This window comes from Amphiprion ocellaris, chromosome 9, assembly GCF_022539595.1.
Source record: "Amphiprion ocellaris isolate individual 3 ecotype Okinawa chromosome 9, ASM2253959v1, whole genome shotgun sequence".
Classification (NCBI taxonomy): Eukaryota; Metazoa; Chordata; class Actinopteri; family Pomacentridae; genus Amphiprion; species Amphiprion ocellaris.
This window is the reverse complement of record NC_072774.1, coordinates 20,240,877-20,254,783: the sequence shown is the minus strand read 5'-3', so window position 1 is coordinate 20,254,783 and position 13,907 is coordinate 20,240,877. Positions and strand designations below refer to the sequence as shown.

The 13,907-nt window shown below is 37.9% G+C and overlaps 1 protein-coding gene across 2 annotated transcripts; it reads left to right on the top strand.

Annotated features, from left to right (window-relative positions):
- Positions 1-4,148: 4,148 nt before the first annotated feature.
- On the top strand, positions 4,149-11,676 carry oscp1b (organic solute carrier partner 1b). Of its 2 annotated transcripts, XM_035950818.2 has the most exons (11): positions 4,149-4,364; positions 4,816-4,857; positions 5,633-5,787; positions 6,230-6,397; positions 7,377-7,457; positions 7,575-7,678; positions 8,430-8,558; positions 9,000-9,069; positions 9,319-9,458; positions 9,584-9,647; positions 10,538-11,676. In XM_035950818.2, exons 1-11 carry the CDS (start codon positions 4,253-4,255, stop codon positions 10,655-10,657), a joined length of 1,185 nt encoding a protein of 394 aa, XP_035806711.1. In that variant the 5' UTR covers positions 4,149-4,252; the 3' UTR covers positions 10,658-11,676. The 2 variants fall into 2 exon arrangements, with proteins under 2 accessions (XP_035806711.1, XP_023131764.1); XM_023275996.3 differs by lacking the exon at positions 4,816-4,857 and having other exon boundaries at positions 4,150-4,364.
- The last annotated feature ends 2,231 nt before the right edge of the window (positions 11,677-13,907 follow it).

Here is a 13,907-nt window from a genome sequence, read left to right as displayed (position 1 = left end):
CTTTATTTGCACTGAAATATATGAGTATTAGATGTGCTTTAAGATTTTTCTGCACAAAAAGCTGTCTCGTGTGCAAGGTATTTACTGAAGTGGGGAACTCAAATGACAACATCAAGAGAAACTGAACATCCTGATTAGGGTGCAGATAATCAGACTTCAAATTTCCTACTATAAGATGCAACTTAATAAGATAACTGATAATGATAAGATAATGTCGAATCCAATGTCAGAGAGAGAGAGAACTTCTGCTGCATTGCTATCTGCAGGGTGAAATTGTTATGGTGCTTCTCTGGCCGTGATATCAAAGCTGGTATTTTTCCATCAACTGTCAATGGGAACATGGTTGTTATGTGCAAGTTACTGCATAATGTTAACTATTAAGCAATCCCAATTTCCCTGTTTTACTGGCATTTTGACAGCATACAGGCTTGTGCAAAAGTTGTGGGTTTACATTTTCCCAGCCTTCTCAGCATATTGCAACATGCTTCGTCTTTGTCAGCATTATTTAAACAGCTCAAGGTCAAACAGTAGTTAGAAAACAAGCTTCTGATATCAAATTTGGTTTACTGTGGATGGTAGGTCACTTTCAGGCTGCACATACGGCGTTTTAATATTTAATGTCTCTCCAACAGCTATGACCAGAAGCTTTATGTTACTGGATTGTACATTTGTCTGATTCTCTTGAACTCAGTGTCTCAGGGACACCTTTCTTCACATTTGACACAGAAGTTCACTTGGGCGCAAGGGTGATTGATAATAAACCCATTTTTGGCTGTAGAATGCATAAGTTAATTCTGATATAATTTCACTCAAATGTTTAACAGGATGAAATGAGCATTCTACATGACGACATATTCACACATCAAAGATCAACTTCACTGTGACAGTAATGTCACTAACTCAGGAACAGACGGGGAGATTATGGGTGCATTTCAGATTTGGTCAGATACTTATTTGGTAACAAAATGCATTGATTTTGCAATGTGTCTTGTGCTCTGTGAAAGTATCTTACTGTGACACAGTCATGCACCGTCATCGTTTAACATCCTACATGAGGAATAGCAACACAATCATTTTCAGAGGCAGCAACATCACTGCTTTCTGACTCTACTGTAAGTAAATGCTTTTGTCAAATTCTTTTTATATTTCAAGTTACTGCACACCTCAATCTTGGAATAACAAAGAATGCAGTTCTGTGTATGACACGAACATCAATCATGTTTAAAAAAAAAGGGGGGGGGGGGTTGTAATTGCATGCAGTTTTTGTGCTGGTTTGAATTCTGAGTAAATCCACCCCTTCTTTTACAAACTGCAGTGGTGGTGACATTGCATGCAGGTCGATAAAAACCTCAAGTTGTACGAAAGGGGATTGAAACATTTTTGTGTGCAATATGAAACTAACAACTGCATGACTTCCCTGAACTGTGCTTGTCTGATGAGGCACTGGCAGCCCATTTAAACTGAAGCCTTCACCGACACATGCGCTAGTGACCTGTAACTGTTTGAGATTGCACCCGCTATCAGCTTCAAAGCAAAGTAGCGCTTCTCGTTAATGGCTCTGAATTTGTCATTTATTCACCACAGATCTTTGTCATCCTCAGAAACAGCAGTTTGTTGGCAAACCAGCATTTCACAGCTCAAGCTCGTCATAGTTTCCTGTGCGGTATGCAACTTGTCAGGTTGATCTAGAGGAGCTCAAACTCACAGGCTCTTCTGGTAAGTGACACGTTTTTTCCTTCAGCTGTAGATTACCATAAAAACTCACAATTACCTTGATTAAATTGATATTGCTCGTAAATAATATTTGCACAACATTTATATTCTTTTCTCTACATGTTATTTGCTATCAAATTAAGCTGCTTATAACTGCACTGATCCAAAATAGCAGTTTACATAAATGGCTCTATGACCATTTGTGTTTTAATATGGTACATTTACCAATCTGTGTTGTAACAATATAATTCTTTACACCAGTATTATGGCTACTACTGACCTAATTAACTACAGACTATAAAAATCATCCTCAAGGGAAAGTTCCAAAAGTATTTTTCAAGTCAAGCCTATCAACCCCATCCAGTTGAGTAGACCACCGTCCACTCTGAGTCTGGTTGGAGGTTTCATTCTGTTTAAAGGTGTTTTTTTAACCCCTCCATTGTCTCCAAGTTCTTGCTCAAAGTGGCACTGTTTATCTCTAATATTGTTAGGTACAATGTAAAGTGACCTAAGATGATTTATATTATGATTTGGTGCAATATAATTGAATGGAGTCTTGCCAAAACATAGTATTTTCTGATCATTATTTCTGAATTAGAGGCTATATTATGAGATACTGACTGTGTTGAGAAGGATTTTATGAAAATATGAGTATATTTCTAAAGCATACACAGCAATCAACACACTGTGTGTAAATCACAAGCTCGCAAAGCCCTCAGACCAGTTTCTTATTTAGTGTTAAGGAAAGAGTCAGTGGCGCAGTTGTTGAAACCGAAAATGCTTTGCCATCAGCTAAATTAATGCTTTATTCTCAAATCAAGAGTACTATAATATCTTTATTTACTTATCTTTATTTGTCTATATGGCTCTATAAAAAGTCAAACATTTCCTGCTCTGTAGATTAAACACATAATATGCAGCTGTTTACATACATGACCAAATGTGGATGAAAACTGTGGCATACGGAAAGATTGATTAAGGTCACTTTTCTCTTTTTCATGTGCAACAATCTAAACTTTTGGTGCAGTGTTAACAACTGAATGTGTTTGTACCTTTACAGATAAATCAAAACAAGCAAATCCTTTCCTACAAATGTCAAACCCAGTGGTCACCCATCAGCCAGGTGCAGGCGGCTACGGGACAAATGTCCAAACAGGAAAGTGGAGCACAGGCTTGTGCTCTTGCTTCAGCGACTGTTTCATCTGTGAGTAGAATTCCCATTATTTAACCACACACCAAAGACCCTCTCATACGCACTCTTGTATGTTTGATATTGTCATCTCTGGCAAAAATAAAAAATAAAAAATCACAGTGAAATAATCTTCTATTATTCAGGTGCCTTTGGTTTTTTCTGTCCACTTGCACTGAGCTGCTACACGGCAAATAAATATGGAGAAAACTGCTGTTTGGGTTGTCTGCCAGGAGGCTTGTCAGCTCTCAGGACTCATATGAGACTGACCTATGGTATTCAGGTATGTTACTGTTCTCATATATTTTAAGGCCTTTGGGTGGTGCTTTAAGATTCATAGAGGAAGCCTGGCTCAAGTTCAACTTGGAAGTTATGAAAGACTGAGATTTCATGAATATAGGAAATGTTGGGTGTTCTCCACAGTTGAGAAACCTGAATTGCAGCATGTTTTCTCATAAAAGGTTTGACTTTCCATAATGTGTTTTTTTGTTTGTCTGTCTGTTATTGTTGTTGCAATCTTTCAACCGCAGGGAACAATCTGCAATGATGCCACAATGCTCTTTTTCTGCGGAATTTGTGAAGTGTGCAGGATGGCGCGAGAAATCCGGATCAGGAATGGAGAGGTTTCACAGTAACCAGAGTGTTTGATGATGTCCAGCTAGAGGGAGTAATCTTTTATTCCGAAAGCATTCATGCAGATGAGGCAGCTAAAGGAATGCAGTTCAATGTATTAAATGTAATTTTTCCAGTAGCCCTGTATGTACCTGCACAGTATGACAAATTGCTAGTGCTATTTAGAATTCATGTAAATAAATTGCATCGTCCACATCCATCATTTATATTAATTACATCATTTTTAATAACTTTGTCATTTCAAATGTGATGTTTTCATTTCATTTAACTTTTCCATGTAATAAAATGTCTGCATTCAGAAAGTGATAGTGTGTGATGTGATATTCCTCTGACAAAACAAAAGTTGTTCCATTTGGGTGCATCCAAACATTCTGTGTTGTGACCCTTATAAATAAACGTACTTGAGACACTATATCAAAGACTATAATATCAGCATGGAGCAGATGAACAAAAGAGTAATTTTCCTTCATGCGCATTAAGTGCGCAGAGACAGCTCCGTTTCATTCATGCTGTGGTTACATTAGTTTTCCATCTTCCTCTGACTCCACCCCTTGCTATTATGTCATAACGTTACAGCGCTCTGATTGGCTGTTTTATTCGTGGCCTGGCAACCAGAAGAGGCTTTGCCAAACAGATCCCCTTTAGCAAACATTCAAGCTAGCTGTGGTCGCTAGCTGCCTACATTGTCTGAACATATTGAACAGTTCGAAAGCCGTCATGTCGTCGAGGACTCTGCCTTTACTCTTTATTAATCTCGGCGGGGAAATGCTGTACATCCTGGACCAGCGGCTTCGAGCTCAGAATATACCTGCTGACAAAGCTAAGAAAGGTAGTTAGCCTAGCAGCTAACCAGTTCACAACACAAATGTCACTCATTCTGTGGCAAAACGGTACTGTTGCACCGCGATAGTTACAGATTCAGCTTGGTGAGTCGATTCGTGTACTGGTTAGTGTATTGGTAAGTTTTGGTGACTCAATGGACCGCAATTGCTGTTGCGTAGAACAAGTATAATCACAAGCTCAAACAAATTTTGCTGTGTAGTTTTCAGTGCTCCGTTCTCTATACGCTGGAAACTGTTCAATCAGTTCTACCATAAAGGACCACAAAAGATAGCTTTCACAAAATGACAGTGGATGCTATACATTGTATATATATGTGTGTGTTAAGCATATATCCAAATTCAGCATAAGGTCATATCCAATACAGTCTTTCGGTTTAAATCAACAATCTGGTGTCCAGAACATTATTTCATCTATCTATCTGCTTTTAATTCATTAAGTTTCCACAATAGCTGCCTGGATAGAGGAGGACAGAAAAAGAGGTATTAGTACAAGATTCAATATGATCATGCACTAGTGCAATAGTAGCTCTTTGCTCTGCTTTGGCCTAGCTGTATCCCATATGCTGCATCAACAACAGGATATGATAAATTACCAACAGATGAGACCTCATACATACAGATCATCTTACAGATAATGTCCTGTAGTTGCCACTCAGGTACATCATGTAAGTGGCTGGATCGCATAAATGCTCATGTCCTAGCTGCAAATTTGATTGATTTTATTAAGTATACTGAGTGTCTGGTTTTCGGTATACTGACAACCTCATCTGAGGTCACCACATTTCTTTCTGTGTCAGCACCTAGGCTAATGTTATTTTCCCTGTTTTAGTCTTTCATGTTTTTTTGTTGTCATCACTTAAACTTTGGCTTGGTTTTGGGGTGAGTAGAGCTACCACAAATTGAACAAATGTAAAAAGGTGAATTTAGGTAATAGGTTTGACTTCTGACAGATACAACTGATTGTGATTAATTGCAGCAGTGATGCACTGAAGTGATAACAGCAAAACTTAATTTTAAAACCCAGCTGTTTCCAGTTTGACTATTGGCCTCCTATCAAGTGGGTTAATTGCTGTTGGCTCGCCATGCTACTGCTTTGTTAGGGCCTTTGGGATTAAACTCTGGATGGAGCTGTGTTGGCCAACATATAGTATAGATGCTCATCTGCCCGCTTCTGAGCCTGCAACATGGAAAGTACATTTGTCTAACCTCACTTAACTCTGTGCGGTATTTTCTGTCATGCTGTTTTTCTGACTAGTTATGAATGACATCATCACCACTATGTTCAATAAAAAGTTCCTGGAGGAGCTTTTCAAGCCGCAGGAGCTTTATTCCAAGAAGGCCCTGCGGACGGTGTTTGACAGGTTGGCTCATGCATCCATAATGAGGCTCAATCAAGCTAGTATGGACAAAGTAAGTCATCATTTACACAGACGTATGTTTATGTTTACTGTTCATCATTTACACAGACGTATGTTTATGTTTACTGTTCTGTTGTAACTTAATTTTTTTTTCCAGTACACATTTGCGCACAAGAATCACATACCTTCATCAATTGCACAGAGGTGCTAGTTTCTTTTACAGCCCATTCATTATACACATTACAGTAATATTTTAAATCAACTAAATTGTCTGTGAATTAGATAAATCTACATATTAACTGATTATTTATATAACAAATATACAGCGAGTGTATATTATTTTGTTGCCTTTAAGTGTAACTATATAATGCAGAGTAGTTGCATTATGGAGCCGTTCATATGTGCTGTATGTGGCTACCTCTGTTGTTTATCAATAAACATGCATTTATTCTCCTGCATTAGACACTAAATTTTCCATGTGTCCCTCTTCACAGCTCTATGATTTGATGACCATGGCTTTCAAATATCAGGTGCTTCTCTGTCCCCGACCTAAGGACATCCTCCTCGTCTCCTTCAACCACATGGATGCGATCAAAGACTTTGTGAAAGATACTCCCAGCATTCTCAGCCAGGTTGATGAAACGTACCGACAGCTCATAGAGGTATGATATGTGAGACTTTACTGTCCTTACATTTGCTGTGAACACAAACGGTTAGCAATTTGCCATATGACCTATTGTTTTTTTCACGCAGTGACACATATTTTTTTTTAAATTTTATTTACTTCAACAGAAACAGTATGCAAAATCTTCCCTTACTTGTGTAATTATACATCAATTATAAAAAGAATAATGAAGAGAAGGAAAGCAGTTAAGAGATTTTTATTTTTTTTAAAAAAGACTAGATACATTTTAATTGGATTCTAGTTGTGCATAGTCAGCTGTGTGGTATGAACTAGCTTAAAATCGCACAGCGAGTGATACATTGCAACTCGCTGCTTTTCCTATGGCAGGATTTAAGACACTACAATGTAGTTAAATGACCAAGAAGAAAATTAATATCAGTGTTAGTAGTTTCACAGTCCTAGTTATTTTAGATAAATAAAATAGAAACACATTTGTCCCGTAGCCGCCTGCACCTGGTTGATAGGTGACCACTGGGTTTGACATTTGTAGGACTGGATTTGCTTGTTTTGATTTACCTGTCAAGGTACAAACACATTCAGCTGTTAACACTGCAGCAAAAGTTTAGATTGTTGCACATGGAAAGGACAAAGGTGACCTTAATCAATCTTTACATATGCCACGATTTTCATCCACATTTGGTCATATATGTAAATAGCTGCATATTATGTGGTTAATTTACAGACAAAAATTCAATTCTCATTTCATTATTCTGTACATGATTATGTTTATCAGTGTGATTATAGTTATGAAAGATGTAAAGTGTTTTGTTGTGACTTCACACATTGTTCATAGAAATTTTTGATACACAAAATCAGCATGATTATTTTAGAATATAGCTGAAAGATGAATGTATCTTTGCTGACTTTATGTTCATCTTGCAGTTGCCAGCACCTCCATTTCACACTGGAGATCAGTACACACTGATTTCTATACTTTTACTTTTATTACTTTTTAGATGTATACACCTTTGTCCAGTGGTGAATTCCAGCTAATTAGACAAACTCTTCTTATCTTCTTCCAAGACATGCATATAAGGGTAAGTCCACCAAATGTAACATCTCATCCTAGGTCCAGTGTTACCCAGAGAACATTCTTTTTTGTGATTCATTTTACTCACATGAATTTCTTCTGTCTATGTCTTCTTCTGTACTAGGTGTCTATTTTCCTCAAAGATAAAGTGCAGAACTCAAATGGTCGCTTCGTACTTCCCACCAGTGGTTCTGTTCCCCATGGAACACAAGTCCCTGGCTTGATAAGGTACCACAGGCTCTTATTCATCAGACCCAAGCACTCTTTACTATAAACAATGACAGAGATAACTGACACTAAGATTAAATAAATGGCTTTCATAGTGATCTTTGCCTTTGGTCCTTCCAATGGTCTTTAATGTTTGCCCTTTTGTCTCTCATGTAGTCTGTTTACTATCTTAACCAGACACTGTAATCTGATGTTAAGTAGACCTTTCCGCAGCTAATCGCATTACAGGGGTTTTGTTGAACAAGCATTTGGCTTCTAATTTTAGTTGAGTTGTATGTTTAGCTTGGATTGAATTTGTTAAGAATTGTATTTGCACAGGGTGGTACAGTGTTGCAGTGGTTAGCACTGTTGCTTCACAGCTTTCTGTGTGGAGTGTGCATGTTCTCCCTGTGCCTGTGTGGGCTCTCACCAGGTCTCACCACAGTCCAAAGACATGCTGAGGTTAATTGGCAATTCTAAATTTGGTTGTTTGTTCCTCTATGTAGTCCTGTGATAGACTGGCGACCTGGACAGGGTGTTCCCTGCCTTCGCCCTAAGTCAGCTGGGATAGACTCCAGCCCCCAGGGACCCTGCAATCCATCCATAGATGAATGGATGGATTTGCACAGTGGAACATTTAAAACATAAATAGAGGAAATGAGCTCAGGCTTCTGCGCAAGAGAACTACTTTAATTAGAATTAAAAATGTATTGCTGTGTACAAAAATAAAGGTATTAATCAATGCTCTTGTGTTTTTATCTGGTAATTTTAGGATCTTTAGCTGTACTGGTGAGGAGCTGACCAGACAGCAGTTCAATAATGGAGGGAACTACAATGCTGCACTCCGGGAAGGATCTTTTGAGATTTTTGGAGACAGAGTAACAAAATTAGGCACAAACATGTAAGATGCTGCAAGCTGCCCATATATGAACATGACTCTGTGTTTTTTTTTTTTTCTGTGTCATGTGGTAATCATAAGTCATTCAAGTGAAGAAATATGTAAAAAGATTAAATTAAAGAAACATACGCCAGACAGTCTAGGCAATAGCTGTTTGATCAGATATACTGACTTTTGAGACATCCAAAGCACTCAAGAATCGGTGGTTTGATTTCGTCTGACAGGATTACATTTGACTCTACCATATAGTAAATAGTATGAAGTCTACTGCACCATTTCGGACATTTTTACCATTTTAAACCTGAAAGCACATTCAAGTTCAATTGATGTCTGTACGAAGTTACAAAGAAATATATATTTAAATAAAATATGTTCAAATAATTGTTTGACACTGTGTTACGTACACATATGTGCTCATTCTCTCTTTTTTATCCTGTTATTCAGGTACAGTGTAAGCCGCCCAGTGGAGACTCACATGTCTGGCACATCCAAAAATTCTGCTCAGCACACAAAGGTGAAACGAACAAGAAAAAGAACATGGCACACTTTAGGGACACAAATTGAACTTTGAAAACTGGTTCTGACAGGGTTTAACTCTTTACGGTGTTCACAGGACATAACATGCTAACAAAGTTGATGTACAAACTGTAGTGCAGAACTGTGCTTTACTTCCTGATGTAACGTCATCATCAGGAGGATGATCTTGCAAACAACAGGTTCAGAGTAAATATGCTGAAGTGAACAAGTTGCTGTGTGTCAACAGGTCAGTGCTGCTCCTAACCCTCTAGCCAAAGAGGAACTGAACTTGTTGGCCAGATTAATGGGAGGATTGGAAGTTGAGAAACCAGGAAACACAGACAGTGGCTTCCGAGTTAATCTCTTTGCCACAGATGAAGAAGAAGAGTGAGTGTCTTTACATGTGATGTGCAGTACTTAATCAAATAAAACCATCTGTATTCCCTTTGTCAAAATGTACTATTTAGCTTTGAGATTATCAGAGATAAGGCTGTTTCTTTCCTGTATTGCAGAGAAGCATTAATATCAAGACCTGATGAGCTTTCATATGGAGTCATAAACATCCAAGCAACAAAGGTAAAGCTTAGTTATCTTTCTTTGCAAAGCCTTTTTGAAGGGAAGAACTACTTGTTTAATAATAATGTACATTTAACAGCACATTGAATGATAAAAATGCGCAACCTTTTCTCATCTATGGGATTCATTTATATTGTGAATTTCTTGTCCAAAATGTAAAACACTGCGGATCATAAAGGAACTTGACTTGACTTTCAAAATCTCCGATTTGCTGGCCTGCTCAACTACAGGATAGGTTTGTCCCTGTTATCACTGCAGAAAATTGCATGTCTCATCTAAAACAAGGTGTACTGATTACATGTTTACTCTGGTTTTTGCTTTGGTTTTTGCTTTGTTTTGTATATCTGATTCCCTTTTATTAGAGCCTAATTTCCTCCCGCTATTTGATCTGTTCTCCTCCCAATTTTCCCTTGTCTCCAAGATACCCCAATTACAAGTGCATCTTGCTTTTGGCTACAATGAAATTGGGCATGTTTTAAAATTGATCAAGAGTCTGGAACAGCTCACAGCGTGGTCAGGACAAATCTTCAAGATGCTTAAACTCTAGATTCGTGACCAGCATGAGCACAGACTTCACAACTACTGTGTTCTCTTTATTCTTACATCTTACTCAAACTGGGACAGGAAAATCTCGGCAAAAACCTTGTAGTCGACACTATCCCTAACACCTCAGCCTTGCAACTAGTAGGTTCTCCTTTACCCCTAATAAGCAACCCTCATGACTGGCCGAAAAGTCAAATGTTGCTTGTCTTAGTGATTCTCTTAAGGTTATACAGTCAATGATCAAGGATGTGAGGCTTTGCCAGTGTAACAGGATTTACTGTGATGAGGTCTAAGTCCCTGTAATGGCCACTTCAACTCTGTGATTGGTGGATAACACTGTCTTTCAGGATCAGCAGGCCAATGCAGAACTGGCCAAGATCATGGGAGAGTTCACCGAGTCAGGAGATCAGTCGCCAGGTGCCAGCAGCAAAGGAGATGACCTTCTAGCCATGATGGACGGTCTGTGATATTGTCACGCTGACAGAAAGACCCAGGGAGTGGAGCACAATGCATCATGAACAGTCTGCACTACTGACAACCAATCTGCTGTCTGTACAAATCCACTGCAGAAACCCCACATGCAGCTACAAAACCTTCTTGGGGTGGTGTTGAAATGCAGGTGTGAGCAAGTGTTTCCATTTGTTCTCAGACAAACAACAGCGTATTTGCATTTACAGAACAAGAATGTGTGGCAAGACAAGCTTTAAGATGGAATATGCTGTAATAGTATGTGTGCTCCAAACTGAGAGGAGTTTCAGCGCAACAAGATATAAAGTAGGCCTATATCAATGTATTGAACATGTTGATGTGATAATAGCAAAACATCTGTTTGTATAATGTCAAGATGTCTCATTTTTGTACTCCAGTAAAATACACATTCCTTACATTTAACTTCACACATTGTCATTTAACCGTGTCAGTCACATGTACAATTACATCACATTGATATTGAGGCTAGTCCACTATTTCATGATGGTTTGTTTTACGTTATTTTCCATCCCAAGGATGTACTATCGTTATCAATGTGAAGAGGAGAAAGTTAACCTCCTCTGTATTCTAATGAACAAGTAATTAAATTGTACTGTGGGAGAACTGAAGGAACCCAAGTGCTCTTTCTAGTTCAATTTAAAGACCCTTACAATTTTATTTTGGTAAGAAATGTCTATCCAACACTATTCCGTTTTACCATAAAAGAGTATGAGGAGCTACTTATAAGACATATTTCTCCTCCATGTGATGTCAGTGAATGTTGAGGTAAGATCAGGAAATGTGCTCTTTTGTGAGTAAATTGGTAAAATATAGAATAATACAATATAAGTAATTGTCTAATCTGTAAATATGTTTATGGCACCCTAAATTTATTGATTGTATTATTTTCTGTGTATAGGGTAGTGCACATTTCTGCATTTGTTAAATTGTTGAATGTTTAATGTAGTATTTTTAACAAATAGATAAAAAATAAAACATGTCTTTTTACACAGATTAATGCATGAAGTGAATCATCTGCTTTGTTACTGATGCAATAGCGTGTTAATAATGGCATAAACCTTGTAACAATGTGTTGTAGTTAATAACATATAGCAGTAGGGGGAGACATCTGATCATGTACTAAATGTGGCGCTTCCAAACTGAAAGTCACACATTACTACAATGTATTTTATTGTACCACTGTACTATAGTCCCTTTACTTACTTTTTCTTTAGTAATTCTCAATCTTTAGAAGTGCAGAGCTCAATGAATTATAAAAATACAAATGTCAATTTTGCTACATTTATGTATACTTAAATTGCTGTTTGGTTTACCCATCAAACCAGAACAGTAAAAGCAATATGCTTCAGTATCATCCACAATATGATTACCCTCCTCCAGCAGTGACCTACAGTGAGAACTGCAATAGCAACAGCAACCTGTAGTACACACGATACTGTATGTGTGTGCAGTCTGCCTGCAGACCAGACAAAGTGAGACTGTGATAGTCTGCACTCCCCCAGTCAACCGTACTCTCTCACGGACACACACAAACAGTGCATACCATGTAGGCAAAACATGCTGAGACATTTCTCTCAATTGATTTGGGGGAGGAGGATTCTGGTGAGGTCTTCCCAATAATCTTGGCAAAATAAAGACAAGAAACACAATGTGCCCTGAGGATACAGCCTACTTGCAAAACAAACAGAAACCAGAGCTCTTGCCAGTCATCCTGCAAGACGGTTCATTGGAATCACCTGAGCTTGCTAGAAGACTAGTTTTCACCATACAGCTTTGAAAACTTTTCTGTGTATATAATGCCTTAATCCCCTTTCAGCAGTATAGTTGCAAACCACAGGAAAGTTGTTTGATAGCATAATAAATAGTAATTTCATTTTTTTTGTATATATATATATAATGTTAAAGGTTTCTGGTTCCATTGGGGAGAATAGTAATTTACAAAACTGCAGATTTAAAAGTCCACTGAACCTTTTCCTTACCATGTTGAAAGAACCCCTAGAACATGTTTCTCTCATAGACCCTGCATTTGAGTTATGATTCAGTTTCCTCTTTAAAGACTGTGGGCAGGACACTGTAAAGCCACAAGCTGACGTGTTTCATGTGGCTGGGGGCCTATGCATTGCTGAGTCAAGACAGGAAGACTTGTGCAACTTAAATGAGACACTGCCATTTAGATTGCCCTCTCTGTGTCTGTCACGTCGACCCACTGGTTTGAAACTGGTAGCTGTGGGTGGAATTTATGTTTAATCAGTGAATCTAAATTGGGAAGACAGGTGAGTTCTCCTAAATGTCACTATCATACAGAACTTTGCTTGCTGAGTAAATGAGCAAGAACTTGACTTTTTAGTGAGCGATATTGCTGGTTGTCTATAAAATGAAATGCAATCTTGCCAAATTGCAATTTCAACACACAGGTAGCACTCATTCAGAAACTTTGTGAGCAGACAGTGAAGCTTAAATATTGTAGAAATTTTATGGTTTTAGCAAAGTAGTGACTGAATTCAGTGATGAGCAGTTTCACTGAGTCATATACTAAACCTAATTTAACAGCAATATGTATCTTATTAAAAGGCATCCACAGTAAAGACCTTTTAGTGAAGCAAAATCTTCTGGTATACATGGACATTCAGCTACAATACTGCTGAAATTTTAGAGTAATTGTAGATTTAATTGTTTCACTAAAGAAAAAAGATTGTTATGTGACTTAGGTTTCTCTACTCCATTTACTTTTATTATATAATATTTAATGGGCTTATTTTCTGATTGCTTTCTCTAGTTGGACTGTGTTTTGGTGGCTGGTTGTATTTATAGAGCCAGAACTGAATAAAACGTCTTGTTTGCAAAGCAGTGATAAAGTGGATAAAGAAACGTAAGCAGAAGTTATGCTCTAATTGACAAATGTTTCACCACTGTAAAGGTATTTTTAGTGTCTTATTCATGTGGCTTGGGTCTTTGTATGTGCACAGCACAAGAAATATCAATCTGTGATATTGCATTTCTACACTGACATTTGCAAGTGGTTTGTTTCTTACAGAGCATAAAAAATATTTTTAATCTAATAAACTTTACCCTCACAGACAACCATGATGTAATGTGCTTCATTTAGCAACTTTTATTATGCAAAGAATTTCATCATCAGTGCTACCATTTACTAGGAAATAGCTGCTGGCATTGGTCGATCGCCTCTGTCACTCAAATAAGTGTGTGCGTCATTTCCGTTGTCAGGTG